The sequence below is a fragment of the Pholcus phalangioides genome, unplaced genomic scaffold (genome assembly GCF_987345545.1).
Source record: "Pholcus phalangioides strain wild (caught in Gottingen) unplaced genomic scaffold, Ppha-v1.0 ptg000011l_1, whole genome shotgun sequence".
Classification (NCBI taxonomy): domain Eukaryota; kingdom Metazoa; phylum Arthropoda; class Arachnida; order Araneae; family Pholcidae; genus Pholcus; species Pholcus phalangioides.
The window spans coordinates 48535487-48560753 of record NW_028301604.1 but is presented as its reverse complement, the minus strand read 5'-3'; the positions used below and the strand labels follow the sequence as shown (position 1 = coordinate 48560753).

At 33.7% G+C, this 25267-nt stretch overlaps 1 protein-coding gene across 9 annotated transcripts in view; it reads right to left on the bottom strand.

The window, feature by feature from the left end:
• The window catches only part of LOC149080510 (uncharacterized), a 195123-nt gene that overhangs the window by 77322 nt on the left and 92534 nt on the right, over window positions 1-25267 (bottom strand). For all 9 annotated transcript variants that reach the window (XM_089239601.1, XM_089239596.1, XM_089239604.1 and 6 more), the window contains one exon: window positions 14166-14264. In XM_089239601.1, coding sequence (XP_089095727.1) covers window positions 14166-14264 — 99 coding nt within the window. The remainder of the gene's footprint in view (window positions 1-14165; window positions 14265-25267) is intronic.

Here is a 25267-nt window from a genome sequence, read left to right as displayed (position 1 = left end):
TTAAAAAAAACCATTGTCATGAAAATATATTCAGTGTATATATACAGAGATGTCGCTGTACTCTAATTTACCTGGGTCCCAGGTTATTCAAAAAATCTGGGTTCTTTTTGAATGAAAGTGAAAAAAAAAAAATTATTTTGAAATAAATAATTCACTGGTATCTCTATGAATTTTCTTACAGCATGTCCCAGGTCTTTGATCACCTGTTTATATTTCTTCGTTGAGACTGAGCGGTGGGTCATGTTGTAATGCATTTCTAAAAACATGTGCTATCCAGAGAGGTTCACATTTACTTTCATTGTCTACTAGTAGGAAAAGCTTAGAAATGTATGTAAGAGAGGAAATATAAAAACAAAGCAAAACAAAGCGCCATCGCCCATTAGAGCACCTGTGCTCTGCATGTAACATGGGGGGGGGGGGGTTGCCTCAGGTATTGATATGAAGGTGATCGGTGCACGTAGGCATTCTGATTATTTAGAAAGGGGCGAAATTTATTAGGGATGAATAGCACAGATCTCTGGAATGGTCACGTGAAAGTCCAATCGAATTGCCTTTGCTTGAGGCCTCAAATTAAAATGTAGCACGGAAAGAAAAATTACAAGACTGAGCGAATCCAGGTTCTAAGTTCTAAGGAGGAGCCGAAGAGGATGTAAAATGAGAAGATACAATATAGAGGAGGAGATGAAAGTTGGAGGACAGAGTTGAGGTTCCCAGAAGTTTGAGGTGCGGAATATGAAATGGCCGTAGTGCTGGATATGAAAAGGATATAGTGCCGGGTGTAGGTAGTGCCGCGGTGCCATGTGGAAAAACAGCAGCCACTAAGATGGCAAGGAGATCACAAATGAGGACTGGGGTGAGTACACCACTCTATCGTTCCCTTAACCCGTAATGTCCAGTTATGTAATTGTTGAATTCGTATATAGTGTGTAACATCTCAGATACAGTACAGGTTACTTGCAATGGTGCTGATAGCATAAAACAATAATTGTTAAGGAGATACATTATAGTCTATATTGATGTCTGCTGTGTTAAACTTCTATATTAAATAATTTTTATACTTTAAACTTGCCTCCATGCTTGTTACCTGGGTTACGGTAATCATGTTTTTTAATGTCTTGCAACTATACGATCGAATCTTGAGAATTAATAATTGGTTAAATACTTAATTAAGTAAAAGTCAGCTCGATGAGGAAAGAACGGCGGGCTGACATTATCACTTAGAATTTAACGTAGGAAATTCCGCACATATAATAAATCTAAAACAAATATACAGTTGATGCTGCTTATAACATTCCTCCCATTTAGAACTGTGGTCCTAACAATAAGTAATTCTCATTAAGATTTCCCGTTTAAAATGTTTTCCTATTAATGTGTTTTATGACGGTTTTTTGAAAAACGTTATAAGCAGGATCCACTTTAATTAACAGTTGGAGGCACACATTTATATATTTTCTAATAAATATCAATCTATATTCCCTTCCGATTGATTTTACATTTCGTTAAAAAAAATCTTATCACTTGCAATGTTTTCTAATCAAATATAAAGCAAATTAGATTCTCTCTCTCCGACACTTATCTTCTGATTCCCTACTCATACTTTGGTTTTCCTGGAAAAATGATTTTATTTTCCCACTCCTGTGTTGCCATTTAACTGCCACATATTTTCACACCTGAATATGGGAGCTATGTCAGATTTGTGTTGGAGAAACTTAACAGTGTGCTCATGTGTGCCCAGCATTTGGAGTGTTTTTTATTCAGTAGGTGGTGTCATCTATCAAGCACCGCAACTAGGTACTTTCTCAAACGGGAAAAGCACACATTTTGGCACACCCATGTAATATAGAAGCAGCAGTTATAAAGGGTGAATTTGATGCCCCCCTCTAGTTCAGAGCTCGGGACACTGGACCAGCCTGTCCCTCCCCACTCCCAATTGCAGCCCTACATTCATCCTCCAAACTGGTAATAAGTGCATTTGAAGTTTAATGTATACATGTGTGTTGTAGGTCTGTGTGATCGCCATGGCAACCAGAAGTTTTTCAAAGGAATAGCCAACTCAAAACAAATCACATTTTTAGCATATTACCATTGCACAATCGTGGGTTTTGGGGGGGGGGGGGGTTATGAGGAGCTTCTTCCCTCTCCCGAAGATCAAAAATTAAAAATATTTTTGTAGAGAATCAAAATATTGGAATAAAATAATTTCTTTTATACTATCAGTTAATTTAAAATTGTTTGAGTGTTAGTAACCCAAACTTTTTGTGAAGAATTAGATCCTTGTGCCCCTCCAAGAGCCAATTCTGCATACACACCTGTGATTTTTGCGATGCGAAACACTGAATACCACATAGCAGTTAGATGGCAAAACTGTGGATATTCAAGGTAGAATTTTTACAGATTGTTTTTTTTCCACGATCTAAGGAAAGTTTTATAATTTGAACGGACGTTCCAATCCTTTTTAGGATTTTAAAAAAATGTGCATTCGCAATATTGTAGGAAAAGAACAAATTTACTGTATAGACGCTGTCTTTGAATGCTGACAGATAGCTGCAAAAGTACCATAACTTCCAGTATGTAACCGGAAGGGAGGAAATCCACATAGGAATAAAAACTGCAAAATTTGACAATTACACGGCCCCTCATTCAGGAAAGCAACTAGAGATATCCCTTATCTTATTCTTCAACAACCCGCATGTATATCAATACAGTACAGTGCACAAAGTAGTAAAACCACTTTTTCAATATCGTGCGGTCATGATACATGGTAAAAAGTTGGGGAGGTTTTTCTACTTTTTTTCTTCTTCTTATAACTAGAACAAAAATTTTATGCGTCCTTTTCCGAAATTCCTTGTATTTGACGCGTTATAGCACATCAATGGCATCTCTGATATACATATATATATATAAGAAATGAAAATAAAATTCAATACAGATAGGAGAAATAGCCTACTTGAAGAAATGCTGTTTTCTGCTCTCAATTCTTTTATGAGTATACTAGTACATTACTAATATTCACATAGTTTAAAAGCAAAATATAACAGCAATAAACTCTGCTAGGTCACCAATCGTGTCGGATAATTGTGAAAAAATTTACTGCATTTATCACTTTTACTTGCGATTAAGCATAATTCTCAAATAAAATTGTTGTGTTTGACAATTATGAAGAAAACCATGCAGAAATATCACTAATTTAACCCGTTATCAGTTTTGTCTGTACATGATGGATGCACTATAAGAATTTCACTATAAAAAATCAAATTAAAATAAAATGAGGGCAAACAAGACAGAAACACCAAAACTTTTATCAGACTTGTAAATATACACTGGCTTTCTTAACATTTATCAACATGTGCAAACATAATCAACATCACCGTGATCAAACACTGTTTTAAATTTAGGTGATTCATTGAGGATGTAACGTATTTTACCAATACGAGTTGAGGATAATACATAGCAACGAATAAATGTAGTAAATTCACAACTTTTTTTAATGTTTAAGAAAATTTATCAGACTTACTGAAATTGCCAGTGATTACGCATGCGAGTGTGATTCACCGAGTTCATCACTCGTTCTGGAGCATATGTAAACGGGTTCAGCTTTCTAGTTTAGTCAAATTAATATTAAATGCAATCAGGTTCAATTTTCCTGTTTATTCAGTTAATGGTATTTAATTAAGAAAGCTGAACCCAATTGCATTTATAATTAATTTGAATAAACCACAAAGCCAAACCCGATTACATATATACTCCAGGCTAGTATATTATAGTCTGTACATAGCACCCAGAATCCACATTCCGTGGGATGCACTAGTTTGTTGGGAAAAAGAATTAGAACACTGAAATTTTGTCTTACTGAATTTATAAGTTTAAGGAACTTTATTAAACCAATCAAAAATCAAAAAGAAAAAACTTTTTAAAAATTTTAAGAACTGAATTTTCGTAGAGTAATAGTATTGTAAACAGACTAAATTGGGGGCGCAGTAGCCGGTCCATAAGATACTCGCCAAAGTACCAAAGGATGTTTAGAGGTGTTGCGAGTTTGATACCCGGTTCGTCCTTGTCAGAAAACTTTCCTGATACAATGGTACAACAAAAAACAGCGACTTGACAGCAGCAAAAAATTGCTACCGCAGGGAGTCCCCCCATAGAGGTGTTAGCGCACCAGCCTCTCGATGAGTATAAAAAATAAGCCTGCCATTCGGAATTGGCAATAAATTGTAGGTCCCAGTCTAATTAGCCCTCATGTGCAGAAAATGACAGTGGTGCGACAAAAATGATCAAATGATTAACTCAATCAAAAAAAATTATGAAATATATATAATTGTATTTTTAACCGCCTTTGGAAGGCACATGAGCCCTTCATAAACGTAAACTTAGGACCCATTGTCTCGAGCCCACTCAATATTTATATCACCATCACCATTTAATACCCTATGGATAAGTGAGAAAATACAAAAATGTTGTATGCATATACATATATCTCATAAACAAAGAACTCATTCAATTATCATGCAAACTTTGATCTCTGTAAACCGGCCCCCTGCCACATCATGGACCCCTGGCTGAGCAATCCAACAGACCCTTTCAGTTCTCTTACAATTAATAATAATTGCTATGAAAGTTCATCAGAGGCTCCTTAAAAACTGAGAGGCCCCACCCGTAGGCCATGTCTTAGTGAGCCCATACGCTGTCACAGGGCTCTTACATGCAAGGCCATGAGAAAACTGTATTCAGACATGACTATTTTTGAATCTACATTTATGAATACAATATTTTAGACTTTGATATCGAAACAAGATTTCAGGAGTTTTGCAACCATTGAGAAACAGTGTCCATCTCAATGGACAAAGCTTTAATTTCTTTGAAAATTAAATTTCCATAATTTTTTCATTTTGTTAATGTAGGCTCCACATTGATATATTTTTGTCATGGAAAAATTTTTTCCTCTGGTGAATTTGATGCAGGTCTGAAAGGATTAATGCATTTCTCTGTAAATCTTCCAAATTGATGACGTACTTGGCAAGTCTGGTGACAGCAATAATTTGGTGATGTCATACGAGAAGTGTAAAGATGTCACAAGAATAGGGTAGAATTCTCTCAAAGCTTTTCCAGCCCGTATATAAGTGCTACCACTGGAGAACTAAAAAAACCAATTTTTTTGAGATCATCTTATTTGTAGGTCACTCTTGTTTTTAACGTGTTTCGTCAAAATCACTGCTTGTTAATATGTGTAATAGCTGTTCTGCAAAATAAATCTGTGTTGCTCGTGAAATTGCTTTATGCTTTGCTATCTCAAGTGCTTGTGAGAGACATTATTTGGAACAATATAAGGATACTCAGAAGACCAACTAAAAATATCGCTGTAGAAGGATTATCATTATATCAGAAGGCAACATTATCATACCAAAAGCAGAATGTTTTGTATTGTTCCTCAACAAGCCCTCGGCTGACAAAGAATTTGTACTGCAGTAAAAATTCTCATAATAGTTTTCATACACAGAAGAGGTATTTTTCCGAGTGTTTATCCATATTTATACTTTACACACAGTATTTTTACAGAAATGTTTCTGCGACATACGTCATAGTTTTTGTATACTCTGCTTTGATGACTAACATTATGTGCTACCAGACATGCAACAATGAATATTTGCTGAAAAAAAATGTATTAGATTACTTGATTAATAAAATTAAATTAGATGCATTGTCTCTGTAAAGTGGTTTACCAAATTACACTTTTGTGTCTTACACAGTAAGCAGCAATACCTACAACTTCATTAACACTTCCAGTGATCAGGTGGTAAAAAATTCTGATGTTTATTAAACACTCTTGGAAGAACAAAAAAAAGGGGCAACTTCCAATTAAAATGAAAGTGATTTTGAAAGATATGTAAAAAAATATTGTATTATCAGTTTCAGAATCTCTTCAAAAAGTATTGTTATACAGGGATTTATTATAGTAAAAGATATCATGGTACCAAGAGGAGTTTAAACATTAGACTATAGGCAATTTCAAACATGATTAGAAAAAATATTGTTTTGATGAAAGATTTATCAATACATCCATGGACATTGCAGCAAGGTTTCATTGTATATTAGATTGAAACAATATCAGTAGCTCAATAATCACTTTTGTCTTCTACGCTTTCACAACCATTTGGTAGTTCACTATAAAATTTGTTTTCAAATTTACCACATTTATCCATAACTAGCTGTTACCCGAGGCTTTGCTTGTGTGGATCTGGTCTCAGAGTCATCATTTCAACTTTTTCCAAGGGGAGGGGCAAAGAACATGCACTCAATGTATGTATGTGTATATACTATATACACATAATTAATAAGTAAATGCTGGTTTAGCGAATCTCTTTATTATAAAATATAATAGTGACCAAATTTCATATTTATAGCTTCAGCAGTTTGGGCTCAGCGATGATTGTCCCATATAAATTTTGAACCCCCCCCCTTATGATCGAGTTTTGCAGAACCCCTTCTTACTGACTCTTTACATCATGAAATGAAACTGATAAAATTTCATATTTATAGTTTCAGCGGTTTCGGCTGGATATGACTTCCCTATATAACCTTTGAACCTCATTATGACTTCCTTAGGGGTTGAATTTTGAAAAACCCCTTCTTGGTGAGTCCTTGCATCACAAATTAAAACTACTGAACAAATTTCATATTTATAGCAGAGATGCCACTGACGTGCTATAGCATGACAAATGCACGGAATTTCAGAAAAGGAAGCATAAAAATTTGGTTCACGTCCTTTCTAGTTCCAAAAAGAGAAAGTAAGGAAAAAACTCCAACTTTTTTTTCCCCTTTCTTTTTTCTTCTTTTCACAGTCCATCACGATTGCTCGACCTTGAAAAGTGGTTTTACTACTTTGTATACTGTACTGTATTGTATTGATATACATGCGGGTTGTTGAAGATATTTAAACGCTTCCCTTAATGAGAGGCCGTGTACAGAAATTTCAAATTTCGGAGTTTTTATTCCCCTGCAGATTTTCCCCCCTCCAGTTACATACACAAAATTACGGTACTTTCATGGCTATTTGCAGACATTCAAAGACAGCCTGAAAGACAAAGTTTGAAACATTTTCTGAGAGATCGTTCAGAATAAAAAACATTAATCCGTAAAAACTCTACCTTGAATATTCACAGTTTCGTCATCTAGCTGCTATGTGGTAGTCACTGTTTCGCACCGTGAAAATCATTAGTGTGTATGCAGAATTGGCTTTTGGATGGGCAGAAGGATTTCTTCCACAGAAATTGTGGGTCACTAATGCTCAAAAAGAATTTTAAATTAACATTGTATAAGACTATTTTCTATTAATTTTAATTTTTTACAAAAATATTTTAAATTTTTAATTTTCTTGGGGCAGGGGGATTTTGCCTTTAGTGAAAATTCGAGTTTGAAACCACGATTGCGCAGTGGTAATCGGCTAAAAATAGTTTTCTAATTTTAAGTTGGCTATTCCTTTGAAAAAAGCTCTGGTCACCACGAAAATTACACAGACCTACAATACAATGTATACATTAAATTCAAATCCATGCATAACAAATTTGGAGGATAGATGTGCAGGTGGTTTTTTCACCTATGGCAAAAACTTGCCAACCATGGTTGAAGCTGTTAGTCAAAGAGCTAATTGGATTCAATGACATTCCAGTTCTGTATGTGGACAACTAAAGTGCTATAAAGCTGGTACAAAATCTGCAATTTCAGCGCAGATCAAAGCATATTGACGTTCAATTTCATTTATTGCATGAAAATGAAAAAATAATGTATTGCCTGTGATGTATGTAATGTCGCGAGATCAAAGGGCAGATATCATGACAAAGTGTCAAAAGTAATTTTTAATTGTATCCGTAAAGGTATTGGGCTTCATATCAGGGAGGAGCGTTGAGTTATGATATCTCGTTAATCATAGCTGTAACTTGGAGAAAGCATATGTTATATTGCCAATCAGTTCATTTTGTCACCAGTCGATGTGTGTACTAAGAGTACTTATTGCGTGAGTATTATGTAATGTTATTTTCCGTTTTTGACTCATTTCACTTTATAACTAATAAAAGTTAATTATTAATTATGCCCACTGCATTTATTGTGCTTTGAACTCTGCTATACCTTACGTTAGAGAAGCACAAGATTTTCAATGCCAATTCCTCCATTTTAGGCAAAGCTGCATTTAGAGTATTTCAAGCAATTTTGCGTATAGACAAAGTGTTGCTGTTCATACTGCAACATTGACAACAAACCTAAAGGGGTGATAAACCTTTCGTTAAACCATTCAATTGACAGACACCTCTCATCAAGTGAATTATCTCCCTATTATGAAAGTGGTGAAAGAAAGTCAAACATTTTTTGGTTTTTCTTGCATTAATTTTTTCACGGTTTTCCTTTTAAATCTCTCATTAAAACCAAGCTACAGTGGAAAAACTTGCTTACTAAAAGCACCAGAATTGCTAGGCCTATACAATTGGCATTGTACCAAAGCAAATACATGAATTTGCTCATTAAATCCAGATTCTTGCTGAAATCAGGTTCATTATAAGTTGTTTGACTGTAATGCAGGGTTGGCAGGTTTTTGACACATGGCGGTTTACCGCAGTTTAAACTGTTAAGTCAAAACCCTCCTTCAAAAACCTCAAATATTGCTTTTCGATATAAAAATTCCTATTGGAAATGCACAGGTTAATTGCATGTAATGTTTAAAGTGGCTATGTTATACAAAGAATAAATATTTAATATGATTCTAAAATAATTTTCTACTCTCGACAGAATTATTTTGGACAATATATATGATTTTTTCTTATAAAATTTGAATAAAGCATAACATGAACATTGAAGGGAAAACTATGGAACAATTTGACATTCTTTGATTCAAGATGATTCTTGACCTTCCAAAATTTCTTCAACTGCTTATATATGTTTGTATTGATATAAACCGTCTGCTGTCCTCTTTTTACAACAGATAAGTGTTTAAAAAAGTTTATTACATCATGTACGTAATGTTGATTTCCGTTATTATTAAATTATCTAGATAACCACTGATACTTAAAATGATACTCTTATTGTGCATAACATTGAAATATATCTAGCGATCAAAATACTAAATTGTAGGACTAAAATGTCATTGAATTTGGCAATGCTAGCTTGTATATGTCAAACTTAGTTATTCTTACTTTTGCACTATGATATGGTACATTTAATAGCATTTATAATGCAATGGCTTTCCAATTGAAGCTGTATTCAAACATGCAAAACAAATGCTTTGGGTATCAAGTCTTGTCAGCTCTGCTTTGGTTGAAAATACTCTTTAAAGCTTTGTGAATTTATAAACCCTGATCTAAGAAATTTTTAGGTGAAAATAAATGAGTTTAATTAGTGCATTAACAGATGCTGCGTGAGAATTTTTATATGGAATAAAATTTTGGGCTAATCAGAAAATTTTAAATATCAAAATAGATATTTTTCCCCAGTAATTAACATCCTGAATATAAAATCCTTTAATATAAATAAAAGTAAGTGTTTTGTTATTTAACATATCTATCAAGTTAACAAAAACTATTTGACATCATTGACAGTTTTAATACTGAGTTAGTTTCTGGGGTCAAAAACCTGATCATACATATTTTGAATAAGCAGCTCTATTCCACTTAGCAAATTGAACACAGGTAATGAGTAGCTTATAAAATATAATTTTATGGTTTATTTATCTATGTTCTAGACTCTTATGTTGAAGAATTCAAAATTGCAAATTATAATTAATATTTTGTTTTAATTATTGTAATAAATTAATGTTTAGAAAAAAAAACATTGTCATATGCAAAAAAGTAAGTTTTTATCATGTTGTATACCTATTGTGTTCAAACATTATCAAAAGGCACTCATTTAGGTTTTTGATGGTTTAAACCAGTTTTTGATGCTTGTCGTGTCAAAAACCCAGCCCTGGTATAATGTAAATATACTCACTAACAAATGTAATAATTTACAACTGCCCCCCCTCAGGCTAGAAGCACAAATGTGCAAATTTTCACTTTTTTTCATCAGCTAATTGGATACATTATTTTTTGCCTGAAATGCTAATGTGTATCCCTATTGAAACATGTTACAAATCATTTTAGGAAAACCAGGGTTGGTACAAAAACTGATTTTTTTTAAAAACAAAAAACTGATAGTTTTTTTAAATATTTAAATACCCATAGTGAAATTGATGCATGATTACGTGTTTGGTTACAGGCTGCCATTACTATTTCTGTCGCTTTCAGCCACAACAGACATGCACTTCATTCATATTCTTCTGCAGAACTTCTAATGAATTGGTACATGTTGGAATGTGTGTCCGTGTTGTGAACCTAATGTACAGTTGTTTCTGTGTAATGCTTGTTATGTGTAGTGGTGCCATCTGCTATAAAATTTTCTAACTATGAATGAAGTATAATGATTGAAGATTTTACCATTGTAGGCCTGTTGCCCTCTGTGGTGCGATTTCAATGCTTAATAAGAACTGGCCAGAATGATTTGAAAAATTACATCAATATTCCTGAAGCAATTAATAATCAATAATGTAATTCAAGGCTGGACAAGCGTCAGGTAGCGATGGCGACTAAAACATTAGTATTGGCACCTAATTTTTTTTTTTGTGTAGTTACTAAATCGCAGACAGAGCAGCATAAAATATTTGGAATTTATAGCAACATATCTACCAACGTAAAAGAGGGTCACTATGCCCTGAAAAGGTAAAAAAAACATTTATTTGGATCTTTTTCTTTGGGTAAAATTTTTTTGGGAGCCTAAAAAAATTGTGATGCCTACATTGTTCAATGATTTGTCCAATCCTGATGAATTATGTTTGGCTAAGGGGAAAAATTACTTAAAATGTAAAATAGATGGTGCTGTGCTCATCTAACATGTAGGAAATTTGTTAGCAGAAAGGAAACGATAGCCAGTCGAGGCAAAATGACAATTTAATTAGCATCACATGTAAAAAGATGAAAACCAACGATATTAGCTCAAAATATAAAAATTAAGTGTAAGATAAATGTTTCAAGGCTAATATTAGTCCTTTAGTCACTGGAAATAATTTGTTAAGGCACAAGCCACTCACTGATATCAAAGTACATGATTGGATGAGAAGCCGATGTGTGATAGTGATGATGATCAAACAAGATCTTCTAATTCAACCACGTGCTTTGATTTCAGCAAGTGGCCTATGCTATAACAAGTTGTTTCCACTAACGAAGGGGCTATATTAGCCTTGAAACAGCTGTCTGGTGCTTAAGTTTGGCATATTGTGCTAATATGGTTAGCTTCCATCATCCGCACTATGCTCAAAAGGTATTCCCATCATAGCATCGCAACACAAGAGATGTTCAATATGTTGTCCACCATGTTTTGCTTTGAGGTAGAAGAGTAAAAATGCTTTTTGAACAACAGAACAGAGCGAGTCGTTTTAATCCTTTCGATTTGCTTTCAATTCAACCAAGTTTGCTATCCAACTACTGTATATAATGGGTAGAGGTACTACCAACTATTCTTGAGGTACTCACAAAGCCCAAAGTTGCAAAGGGTAATGTCAGATGAACATGCTGGCCAGGTTTTGTGTCATTCTGTTACTCCCAAAATTGATTTTTCAGCAGTTGATTTGTCGGTGTTGCAATTTGCATCTTGATAAAAGTTGTGCTTTCAACACAATGATGCTGTTGAAGTGCCAAAATGATACGAGTGTGCAAAAGACTATCACTGCCAGAGTACAGCATCATCTATCCATACAATCCAATGTTTTTTTTCCTTTGCCAAACAAAATTCTATTGCTTCAAGAGTATTCATGCAAAATTTTAAAATTCAGATCAGTGGTTCTCATTTTACAGCATTTTGGAATCAATACTTTAATTATAATCACCTTTACATTGTTTATTATTTTTCATGAATCTTTTACTTACTACAGTACAGTAGAAACTTGATTAACTGGGGGGGGGGGGCAGTTAATGGTGAAAGTATAAAAAACTATTGAATATTAAGTCTGGTTGATATACAGTATGAGATGTGCTGTTTCTTATGGAAAGAAAATGAAAAACATCTGAGGTAAAATGAACCACCCTACATGGGTATTTGTCCTTAGGGGCAGCTGGTGTCTTTATTGGGCAGACCATCTGTCTCTAGCAAGTGATAATGATGAAATCACTGGTGTTGCTTCTTTGTGAAAAAAAAAAGTATGAGATAATAAATACACCTCAGCACATATAATGTGTGATACCCCAAAGCAGAATATGCCGAAATCTGCAATGTACTTTGCAGAACAATCTGGAGGAATTTTTACTGTAGAACATTTGCAGTCAGCCATGGGCTCGGTGCAGAACAATGCAAAACATTCTGCTTTGGAGGACATGATGCAATCTTCATTCATGCATTTGCTAAAGACAGAGCATCAGAATGTAGCGCAATTCTAGAAAATATGTTGAATGAAAAATTTTAGGTACTGTATATAACTTTTAGGTAGCTAAGGTACTTCATGGAAAATATATACAGGGTGTAAATGCTAATGTGGCCTTTATCTCATCCACTGTGAGGTATAGTTTCAATTTAAAAAATGCTCAAAAGTAATTGAAAAAGTACCTTGTGTCAGTTTTAATGTGAAAATAAAGTGAATAGCAAAATAAAAAAATCTGAATTCTTATACGGTTATTTCTGAATTTTTATGTTTTAAGAGGGGTAAAAGGAGCCACCTGTCCTCTTACTTCCAATTAGAAAGTTGTTGCCCTATCTCTCCTGAGGTCAACAAAAAAAACAAAAGATCAAGTTCCTAAGTGCAATATTCGCTGTGATATTTGAATTAAAAAACCGGAAAAAAGTCGGGAAAGGAGTGTTGTCTGTTAGTTTTTGCTGTTCTTTCATAACATTTCATCAATTTTTGAATTCAAATATCTTAGCAAATATTGCACTTAGAAACATAGAATTTTTTTTTGTTGGCCTCAGGATATATAGGGCAACAACTTTCTAATTGAAAGTTAGAGGACAAGGGGACTGTATAAAAATGTAGATTTCTCATTTTGTGACACACTGTATTTCCATTCTCGAATTTGGTACAGGGTAATTTTTGAACCTTTTGTTAAATTGGAGTCATACTTCTAAGACAGATGGTCGCTGAGATAAAGGGTGCATTAGCACTTACAGGACACCCTGTATATTCACATTACTTTTATGCACAATTTTTGTTTAAAAAAAAAACAACTTATATCATCTTATACCACAAATACAAATACAACGCCACAACAGGCAAATTGCCCAACGAGGTGGCTGACCATCATGGATCCCCTACCTACTACTGTTACACCACACATGCACCCCGCTAACCCCCCCCCCTGTGGAACCCCCAACGAATCGGTACATGCGGGAATGTGCGTGCACGTGTAGTGAAACCTGACGTGAAGTTTTTTTGTTTCACTGTAATACTTGTTATGTGTAGTGCTGCCATCTGCCACCAGTTTTTCTAACTATGAGTGAAGTGTTATGATTGAATGATTTATCATTGTATGACTGTTGCTCTCTGTGGCGAGACTTTTTAACGGGGAGATCAGCTCGCATTTGCGCCTTGAAGTTGGGAACCACAGAAAACCAACTTCAGCCAACCAAAAGTGTAATTTTCTGGAGGTGGGTGGGTTTGAACCCATGTACCCTGAACTCTTCCCATCTCTAACTCCGTATCTTACCAACCCACCACTACAGCACTAAAGATATGTAAGCATGTACCCCAATGTACACCCTCAGAATGTACCCGATGTTAGAAAATCTGGTAAAGATGAAAAATTTTGGTTAATAAAGGACACAGATAATATTTTTGAAGGGAAAAAAATTGTATTTAGGCCACTTTTACATAGTTTAAACCAAACAAACCTGAGGAAAATAACTCCCACAGTGTAAAATGGGTAGAGTAAACATTCAAACCTCATTTCCCACATTCCTTTTTCCCCCAAAGGACATAGCACATTCGTGCTTCTAGCACGAGGGGGAATGATATATGATTTTGTTTATCTAAGAATTTATCAGTGAAATTACTCACCTGTTTCAAAATGAGAATTCTCATTTCTTGATGTCAAGTGCACTGGGTTAAGTTTTGAGAACTTTGAAAGAATGTAAAAATAAATGAGACAAATATATCAATTTACCTGAGATGATATATTTCGTCTCTTGTTCACCCAGTTTTTTCGTGTAGGTAGTGTTTGTGTCTGGATATGACTTGCTTCAGATGGCTTTATTTCAGTAAGCTATAAACACATATTGTTAACATTAGAGATGTGAGAGGAAAATATTCTGCATGTAAAATTTTTGAGAATACCAGAGAATATTACTTTAAACAATTAAAAGAAAAACTATTTTTTTTTGTTATAAAATATAATTAATTTCTTGTTGCCTAAAACAAAAAAAAAAAAAAACATTTTGGACATAATTACTTTCTAATCACAAATTTAAATAGAGAATTTTGTCTGTCTTCTAAGAGGCTTTAGCGAGTTCATTAAAGGTTTTATAAAGATGAGAATAATCTTGTAGTGCTGCCCGCACGATGACGCTAGCGTATCTTCGCAGCTTGTATAATGATTATTCTATTTTCTGCTCATGGCAACGCAACAGAAAATCGGGAGTCAAAGGCGTCTGACTCTGCTTGTTTGTTGTTGATGTTGTCTTACTCACCGACACATGTCTGTGTCTCGCAGTGCACGGGCCACATTTTTCTCTACCAACATTCCCGTTTGTATTATGTAAATATTATCCGTTGTAAATAAAGTGTAAATATATAAACGAAATCATTTCATGGATCAACCAAAATCTCATGAATGCAAAATTTTGGGAATAATCAAGAATATTTTTTTCTTTTAAATAATGAGAAAGGAAAAAAAATGTTTATATCATGAAATATAATTGTTTTCATTACCTAAAAGAATTTGAATATTTTTTTTAACATAATCAGCTCATAAGGACAAGTTTTGATTAGAGAATATCCTCTCTTCCTGGACGTTTAAGTTGGGTAATTGAAAATTAAATACAATTCAGTTGGTTTTGCAAATATTATTTGAAATCCTTTTAAAATGAGATAAATTTTCACAAATAAGTTCAGAGCAAAAAACAAAATCAAAATTGATATACCAAAAATAATAAAACGTTATTCTTATAATCACTTCATTCTAAGGAGATGGGCATACAATCAAATAAATAAATATATATTCCTTGCTTCAAAATTTTAATTGTTGGCTTTACAAACCTTAACCTAAAAATTTAACTTCCCACTTCTTTCTATTGACAATCAATTCATTTCTGTTGTATGCAAAAGGTACTGAAACTTCTTATAATTGCAGCAACTTTAGAAGGAAACTTTTGTCAAACACAATCTAATGTATATCCTTCACTGTGTGACAGCACTAAAGTTTTTTGCAGACTTCATTACATATTACCATCAAAAAAGTCTTATTTTTCTCAATATTCGGACAGTTCTGAAATAATTCCTTCTAAAAAAGTGCATACCTTCTATAGTTGATGAATGGTGAACAAATTCCAATATACACTCATTTTTGCTTAAACTGAGTGTCTATACCACATATCCAAAAGAAAATTTGGTGACTTTTCCTTGACCTTTGTTGGACTCTTTCATTATATCATTGATACCCAACAAGGTGTCCACTGCACCATCGTGCCCGGAAATGAGAAACAAATCGCTGGTGTCAATGATGCGTGTATAATTATATTACAGTTAATAAAGTATTTGGCAATAAAATTTGGACAGTTATGGTCACCATCATAAAAAAAATTATGCGTGAATTTCTAAGCACTGAACCACTTTATAATCAAGGACATGATATTGCATCCAAATGTCAGTGGAATAAATTCAAACAAGTCTCTGTTTTCTTTCCTCTCTCCTCATCACTACAAAAACTTCATTGCAACCCTATGGGGAAAAAGTTCTTTTTACCTCTGTGACCAGGAAGTAAAAGCTTCTACTATAGCTTCTAACTCTAAGGTTAAATAGGTTCTATCTACTATATTCATGTACATGAGAGGAGAAAGAGGTGAGGGTGAAGAGAGAAATATACTTCATACCTACTCTCATATCCAGGGGCAGATCTATAGGAGGCACTCCCCAAGCGAAATGCAATAACTCATAAATTTTTGGAACTTCTGCAGTATACAAAATACACTCAAATTTTTGTTACCTAGGACAAATTTTATTTACATACCTAGGTTTGTATAATATGTTCAGACAGAAGTGTTTTTTTAACTCTTGGGGCCATTACAACACAATTAAAAGAAGCAAGAGCAGAAAATAATTCCTATATTCACCGTTTGATCATCTCTAATCCTGTATTCCAAATTGGCTGTACATTCAACAATGATATTAGAATCTTTTATCTTGAAATGTTCTAATCTTGATATTAGAATCTTGAAATGTTCAAACATAATCAGTAAAAAAATATTTCATGATTTAAAGTGTTTCAATCCAGACTATATCACTGCTAAACCATTTTTCAAAATGCAGAGTTTTGAAGTAAATGTTTAGGACAAAGTGATAATTTTAATTATGACACATGAGATGCATACCTAAAATATTGCGTGATATATGCAATAAATATGTACAAAAAGTATTATGGTATCAAAGTTATCAGGGGTGGCTTAAGCGAGGGTGCAATGCACCCAGACAGCAGGTTGTAAGGGGCGGCAGCATTAAGATTTCAAAATTTTTGAAAATTCCCAACAGTAAAATTCACATAACATCACACTTTTTAGTCATACCTCAACAACAGAGATGTTGAGAAAACTTGAGGGAACAGACACGGCATAGGACCGTAATATCAGAAACAAGGGTGCAATCTATTGGGGTGGCTTGAGACATAATCTCTACCCTACCTGTTCAGGACTTATTTTTGGCTCCTCCTGCTTACCCCCTTTCTCGGAGGAAAATGAAAATTTGATTTTTGTAGCAGCCACAATGTTGTTTTTGTAGCACTAAGATTTTGGCATTAAATAAAATACAGTTTTTATATACATATATGCAGTAGCATACACAGGATAACATTTTGCTTCAAAAAACTGTGTTAGCTCAGAAGAACAGGGTGCCCCCCCCCCAAAGCACAAAATACATAGAGATTACCTCGAGAAGAAATATTTTTTCCCTCAATTTTTAAATCAAAAACATTTTGAGAGCCTCTTCTTTGCTGCAATCTTACAGCAAATAACAGTTAGGTATCGCTTCTAGCAGTGGTGCCCATTGCACCATTGTGTTCCAAAACGACAAAGAGGTCAATATGTATCAATGGTAACAGTTATATCGCAGTTAATGAAGTAGAACTAGCAACAAAATTTGGGCATTTGCAGCCACAATACTCACAAAAAAAATACACATACAGTTCTAGGCACATAGAGTTTGGACCAGTCTTATAGAGTATGACAAAGAGAATTTTTCTTTTAAATTTATCCAACACCACAGTAATTTTATTCCTACAACAAAAATGCCACTAAATCAGAATTTGCTATTTACAGCTAATCCGAGGCTGATTTTCTTCACCCATAATTGAGAGGTTTGTTCTCAAACAACTAAATGTGAGTACCCAGTTGAAATAGCTACGTGTTAGTGCAATCACGGCACTACCATTCTTTCAGGAGTAGAAGTTGTAACTCCAGTCAAAAGGATTGACTAGAAGATGGTTTTGGAAACTTAAAAATATTCTTTGGTACATCAGGCAGTGCTTAGGAGGTGCTACTTATGTTCCAAATCAGAAGTGAGAAAATGACTATGGATGAATATTTATGATTAATATATTTCCCCCAATTTTGTGGGCATGATTCCTGCTGAAATTTTGTTAGTTTTAGCAATTTGGCTATTCAAATCTTTCATTCAGGGAGAAAAAGTTGGGGAAATAACTGCAATGTTTGGCGATTTAGCACATGTTAATTGGTGGGATTTGTGATTTTTAACACTCATTATTCAGTGATTGAAAAAAAATATTTACTTTGCGGTATAGGTTTTAACTAAAAAAAAAAAAAAAATTGAAATTCAGGTTTTTAACCCAATTTGAACAACTCTATAATGAAGATAACCTTCAGAATCGAAAACCAACTGCAACTATGTGTGTACCCAAAGTTGGAAAACTCATTTTCAGCCGCCACCACAAATGCTCGATCGCTAGTATCAAGAAAAGTCTGATAAGATGCATGGTTTTCTAGGATAAAATTGGGGACAGGAATTTGGCGGGAAAATCCAAAAATACATTTTAAAAAATCTGTGATTTCTCTTATTTTGTGATTTTTTTCTCATTTTGTTATTTTTCTAGGATTTTGTCACGTTTCCATGATTGTAGATACCCTGAATTTACCAACGGCTTGTGTCCATGGTGAAGACTGATTCATCAACACTGTTTTCCCAGTTTGATAATATTGTTGCAAAATTTAGCAAAATTTTCCATTATGTTGAAGGATACATGAATTTTTCGTCAAGTACAGCAAGTCAGCGAAAATTGATGAAATTAAAAAAAATATTAATGTAAGGAATGCATAAATTAAAGTGAACTTTTTTTCAGAAAAAAAAAGTAGCTGAAAACAGCGATTGAAGATTTTTGTTGTTCTCCGGATGAGTGGCAAGAGTAGTTTGACCTCATTTCATACGTTATCGGAAGCCTATATGCCAAATTCAGGAGAAAGGGCCTCAAGTCGTGCTTGGGTGGGCCCATGCGTTAAGACGGCATTGCCTCCCTCACAATTACCAAGGGAATGTTTTTTCCGTTCTTTCATCACAGATTTGGCCCTCCAGAAGAGAGGACAGAAATAATTCTCCAATTTTTTTGTCGATGAACTTTTTTCACCCATTCACCTTGAATTTAGTGCTGCTCTTGAGTACCGTCCTGTGCAACTGCATGGGTCGCATTGACCAAGAGCCAACCCGTATTCTATCACATGTAGCAAGTGGGAATTTTCGTGCACTCATTTGGTATTTTTTTCAAAACTGTCAAATGAAGGCCAAGGGAGAATTCGATTTCTCACTTGTCTGGTCCCTGGAGCACCAGAAACACTTTTAAATTAATTTCTTAATAAAAATAACCTTGTTATACAACTCTTTGATCAAAAAGCTGAACAATGATCACCTTGTTATACATCATCTTTACAAGATAAGTGTGAGATGATGGCGCACCAGGGTTGATTAAAAAAACCCCAAAAAACCAGGGTTTTCTTGGTTTAAACAAGGTTGTTTTTGGTTTAAATAGTATTAACATTAAAAACAATAAAATTTCTGAAAAATCATTGAAACTTCTAATAATTAACTAAAATAAAATGTTTATTAATGTGATTAACACATTATTTCCATATTAATTAATCTATAAAAATTTCTTACATTTTAAAAAAAACCAACTTGTGCAATTTAATTATTTTTTTGATGCGATCAAATCAATGAATTACTTTTGTTTGAAAATTCTTAATATTATTAGCCATATAATATACAAAGGTGTTTTCTCCGGTTACTTTCAGTATGCCTAATTAAGAAGCTACTTTACAAAAACTGTGATAAAACTTAGATGAATATAATGTATTTATTGAAGCATAAATAATGCTGATTAATTAGAGATGATTTACAATATACAGGGTGATAAAGTTCTGATTTCAAAACACTGTAAAAAAGAACCATTATCAGAATGACTTATATTTACATGAATATTCCTGAAGCAATAGAATTTTATATGGCAAAGGGGGAAAAATACTTAAAATGTAAAATTAATGACACTACTCATCCAACACAAATTTGCTCGAAGAATGGAAATAATAGCCAGTTAGGGCAAAATAACTTAATTAGCAATTCATGGAAATGTCACAAAAAGTAATTAAACAAATAAGTACAACTTACTAAAGAAATGTTAAATATGTTGTCCACTGTGTTCTAGCTGTGAGGTAAAAGCACAAAAATGCTTGTTCAACAACAGATCAGAGAATGACATGGTCATGATGTGGATGTGCTTGCAATTTACCAAAGTTTGAAATCCGACAACTGTTCACAACATTTTGGAGTCTCCCCACAGCCAGAAGTTGCAGAGGTTAAGGTCAGGTGAACTGACGGCTAGCCAGGTGTCGTGTGATCCTATTATTGTCAAATTGATTCATCAGCAGTTGCTTTGCTGGTGCTACAACGTGAATCTTGATAAAAGTTGTGGTATCCACACACTGATGCTGTTGAAGTGCCAAAATGATATGGTTGAACAAAATAGATTATACTGCTGGCCAAGTACATCATCATCTCCTTGCACATTTTGCACTATACTCGCACTTTTTTTCTTTTCTTTTGCCAAAAGAAATTTCCGTCGCTTCAGGAGTACTCATGCAAATTTTTAAGTTATTTTGACCAGTAGTACTTATTCTTATTGTATAGTTTTGGAATCAAAACTTTATAATCACCCTGTATACAGCTGATTATATTTCTTATAAATCTATTACTACTATAAAGTAAAACCATTGATTAACTGGGCTTAATGGTGAAAATATTAAAAAGACCTATTTATGTTATCACAGTGATATAAAGTACGAGATGTGTTACTGTTGCTGCTTCTTCGTGAAGGAAAAAAACCCTGTGAGATAATGCACCACTAGATTTCGATGTACAATACAATCCTTATTCATGAATTTGCTAAAGATAAAGCATAAGAATGCAGCCAAAGGTTAGAAAATGTGGTAAGAATAAGAAACTTTGGCTTCTATACATAAATTTAAATAACTAAGATACTTCGTATGAAAAAAAAATATATATTCAGGCCACTTATATATTGGACTTTTTGAGGAAAAACCATTCAACCATCTTATACCATTTAAAGATATACCATCAGAATGTACCCCACGAATATAAAATGTGGTGAGAATGAAAAACTTTGGCTAATAATGAACAAATATGATATTTTTCAAGGAAAAAATTATATTTAGTCCACTTTTATTTGATTTCTTGAAAAAAAAACCACTTGGTTTAAACCAAACAACCCTGTGGCACACCAATAAGTAAACGGTCAAAAATCTCAAAAGTTTTGAAGATAAAGTTATCTGGCATCATTAAGAATGGTAAACTGATGATTCTAAACCAAAAAAAAAAAAAAAATCTTGAAAAGTGGGATGTATGGTCATGTTGCCCATTTTGCTTGGTAAATAGTGCGCTACACTTCATCAGGGTGTCTACTAAATACGAAAAGCAAAACTCTGGGACTTTTTTTCATTTGCAGGGCTCCCACTCCAAAAATTAAAAAAGGTTGGATGGAAGGAGGGTACCCCTCTTAGACAACATATCATAGCATAATAAAAAAAAATCCCTAGGAATTTTTTTTTTGAAAATTTTTAAAATTACCTTTTTTTTTTAATATTACTATTTCATTATCTTGTAAGATTGGATCGAGCCAAAGCAAAATGACAGAAATGACTTGGTTAACAAAACAATTTTTGGCCAACCACAGATAATTCTTTTCTGCTCTCCTCACAATATATATATTACATTCGTGTTTGGGAGTCTGTCAACTCTCTTCGACAATACACACAGCAAATTATGAAGATATGTATGTTTTTTAAGAATATACGACGCTCTTTTGATACCACTTTCAAAAGCATAGTGCAAAATATGTAAATAATAAAAGGTCCAAAACCAGATGGTTTCATTGCATTGTCCATGCTTTAAAAAGGATGTTTCAATTTTAGTGTTCAATGCCAGTGATTTGCATTGCAGTGCCTTCATTCTGACAAATGAAGCACTTTTATTTCTAGTACTTTGCTGAGCATTGCAAATATTATTTATGCCTCTGCATGCCATACAGGCAATTTTATAAGAAATTTAAACTGGTGGGGCACTAGAAAAGAAGGGCACTCGCGAAGCGGAGTAAGCTCCATTGTGTTCGTACAAATGACAGCAGGCAAAAATTTCAAATTTTAATAAAGTTATTAATTAATAAAAGCATTAACTAATGAAATTATTAAACTCATTAATTATAACTAACTCTCTCTGTGTTAATGCATAAGATATACAAAACAGGGAGGGCAGCAATGTACAAACTTGAAAAAAGCATAGCAAGAAATCTAACAGAAGTTGACAGAGCTAGCTGTAATAAATAATTATGCACAATGGGGATGATGGCACATTGTGTTGGCATTGATTCAAAACAATATAAAAAACATAATGAGAGGTAGAAAATTTTTGCATATAGAAAAGGATGCAAGGTTAAATTGTATAGCACATGCAGGACATTAACAGGAGTGTATAACATTTGCAAAAATAGATACACGACGGTACGCAAAAACTGCACTAAATAGGCAAAAACAAGAGTGTGTGCAGATCGGAGAGGGTTGCGTGGTGTTGGCATTGATTCAAAACTATAAAAAACATGCGAGGTAGAATATTATTGCAAGTACAAAAGGAAGCAAGATGACATTGTATAGTACATGCAGAAAAATTATAACATTTTTCAAAAAAAGAGATTCATCGCTTCATTGAAAACAACTAGAAACTGGGCCAATAAAAAACAACCAGAATTAATTTTAATCATTACTTGGATAACCATGTCTTGTAATTCCCAGAACATTCCTGTATTTTCACGTGATTTATATAATAATAGACTACTAGTACACAGAAAAATTTTTTGAAAAGGACAAACAACTAGCAACTAGATGGGGTTTTTTTCCATCGAAATGGCCAAAAAAAAGCCTGATCTAGTTGGAAAATAACTAAGTTGTCAACACTGTTCTAGCTTGAGCGGGCACTAAAGAAACACATGCAAACATTCTACCTTTTTTCCAATGTCAAAATGTAGATGTTGATTTCTATCCTTTTTCAATGATAACAAGGAAACAATCCAAAAAGAACACAAGAGATGAAAAAAACTAATATTCAATTCTAAAAAAAATTCGGAACAAAAATTAATTTTACACACACGTCTGCATTTGTGAATAATAAATTCTCAACATGAAATTCCCGGTTATAATCATCTCAAATTTCATCTTACGTAATACGCTTCTCATAAAAAGGCGTTGACATATCATACCCCAGGTCTTGATTAGTATTTCTTTATGGTTTGTTATTACTGTATGGCCCCTCTTGAGAGTGGCCATTGGCTAGCTTCATCACAAGTCACCAACACATCCCCCAAAGACAGTTATGCCATTCTCCCCTTCTCCCACCTCTCTAATTTTTACAAACATTTGAGATTCAATAGTGATGGAATCACTCTTCAAGTACTGTATACTCACATAGTGGGGTTCAGTATACACAGAAACACTTATAAAACCACAATATAGAAGAACACTCCTTAATACGACTTTTACTCATTTACTTATTCATTATACATGTTTGGCTTCAGTTGCAGTTTATTCCTATACATATTAATGTTAAAATATTAATTTATCCGACGCACAACATCAATTACATGGCATTTTCGTTTCAACTGGAATCCTAAAACTCTGAAAAAGTTTTATTTCTGTCAATACATTTCATTCTGCACATTTGCAAATGGATATATAATCATTCAGCAAGCTGATGACCCCTTTAAAGTGGGCTCTAAAATTGTTTGTTTATTGTAAATTTTAGGAAACTATGGAAACATGGCAAGCCAAATACAAAATAATTTACATTTGTTGAAAGGCAACTATACTAGATGTACAGACCATCCTTCTTCTGTGCATGCTACATGTTCCTTCTGAGTTTTTTCCATTGTGTTAGTGCTTCGTTTCCCAGTATTATTCCTGAAACATTTGCAACTGGTCCGCTGGTGAGAAACAAGAACAATATACGAGTTTGTTCTTTCACTTCCAGTAGAATTTCCTTTGGTTGTGGTATCTTGCTTGCTAGCTGACTGCGTGGAATCAGCTTTTCTTGATTTCTGAAAAAAAGGAAAGGCCCCCATCCCCCCACCTTCTCACTTGAACGTAAAATGAAAATTTTGACAAAAAAAATCTGGGTCTATGAAAGAGTGAAACTTGTGAAGAAATTAAATATGGCGAGTTACTTTTGGAGATAGTTGCAAAAAAAATATAATAAAAATCTTACAAATTTGCTTTTAATTCTTCTTTTTTTGTCATTTGTAAAATAATGGTAAGAATCCTAAAGAGAGAGAGATTAAAGTAAAGGAAAAATCATTGGATTAAATTTATCAAAAAATCATAATCTCATGACCATGATCTTTGTTTTCTTCATATTCAGATAACTTTCAAGCATAATCCGAAAGTTTAATAAAAATTATGGGAGAATCAGGGCTAAATAAAAACTGCAGAGATGTTCTCTCTCTCCATTGTATTTTTCTTCTTCTCCATTCTCCTCTCTTCAAATCTGGAGACCACCAAATGTCTGAATTTGAATGGTTTTGTGCTACTACACTGATGTTTATCTATATTGTATCTATATTGCTCTAAACTAGAATGTTTTAACCCCGGCATCTGATGACAACCCGGTAACTTTAGATCCTTTCTACTGCCAGGGTTATATAACTAAATAGTTTTCCCTTTAATGAGCATAAAAAAATCAAATCAATCAATGGTCATATCCTTTGTCTCCGCCATCCTCCACCTGTTCTTTGTCTGACTTTTTATGAGAGCAAAAAACCTATTCAAAGGAAGTCCATCCCTAGAAAACTTATCTTTTCAATTAAACTTTCCTTTTCTTTCTTGGAAAAAAAGGTCAGTGATAAAAAAAAAAAAAAAAAAAAAAAATCGATCTTGCAAATGGTGAAATCTTTTTGTGTCAGTTTTTGACTCCCTTCACACTAGTAGGGTTTGAAGTTGAAGCTGCTTCAGGAAAACAAGAAAAGGGCTTTGCCCCATCCAGTGGTCATTTTTTTTATCTTCATTGGTGGGGCAAATAGAAAGTCTAGTGGGGCAAAATTCCCACCAGTTAACATGTTAAAAAAAGGCTTGATGCCCCAAAAATACAGAAGACAATTGAATGTAAAAGTTAGGTCTATTTACCCAACTGCTTTGTTATGCAAACTGTTGTTTCACTTATACACAAAATATGCACTATAATTTTGAATGATGAATGTTAGTTACTGTCTATGACCATGAAGAAGTAAATCAAAACTATTTTTTTTCCCGCAGGTAGAAGTTTTTAATGACTACTTCGAGAACCCTCAACCTAAGTAAATGAAAAGTTACTAAATCACCTGCTCCACATATATCCTGCCCCTGAAATAAACTTAAAAACAATACAATTTCTATTTTTGGCAGAATCATTAATTGTAATCTACAACATTTGTATTATTCAATCATGATCAATTATTAATCA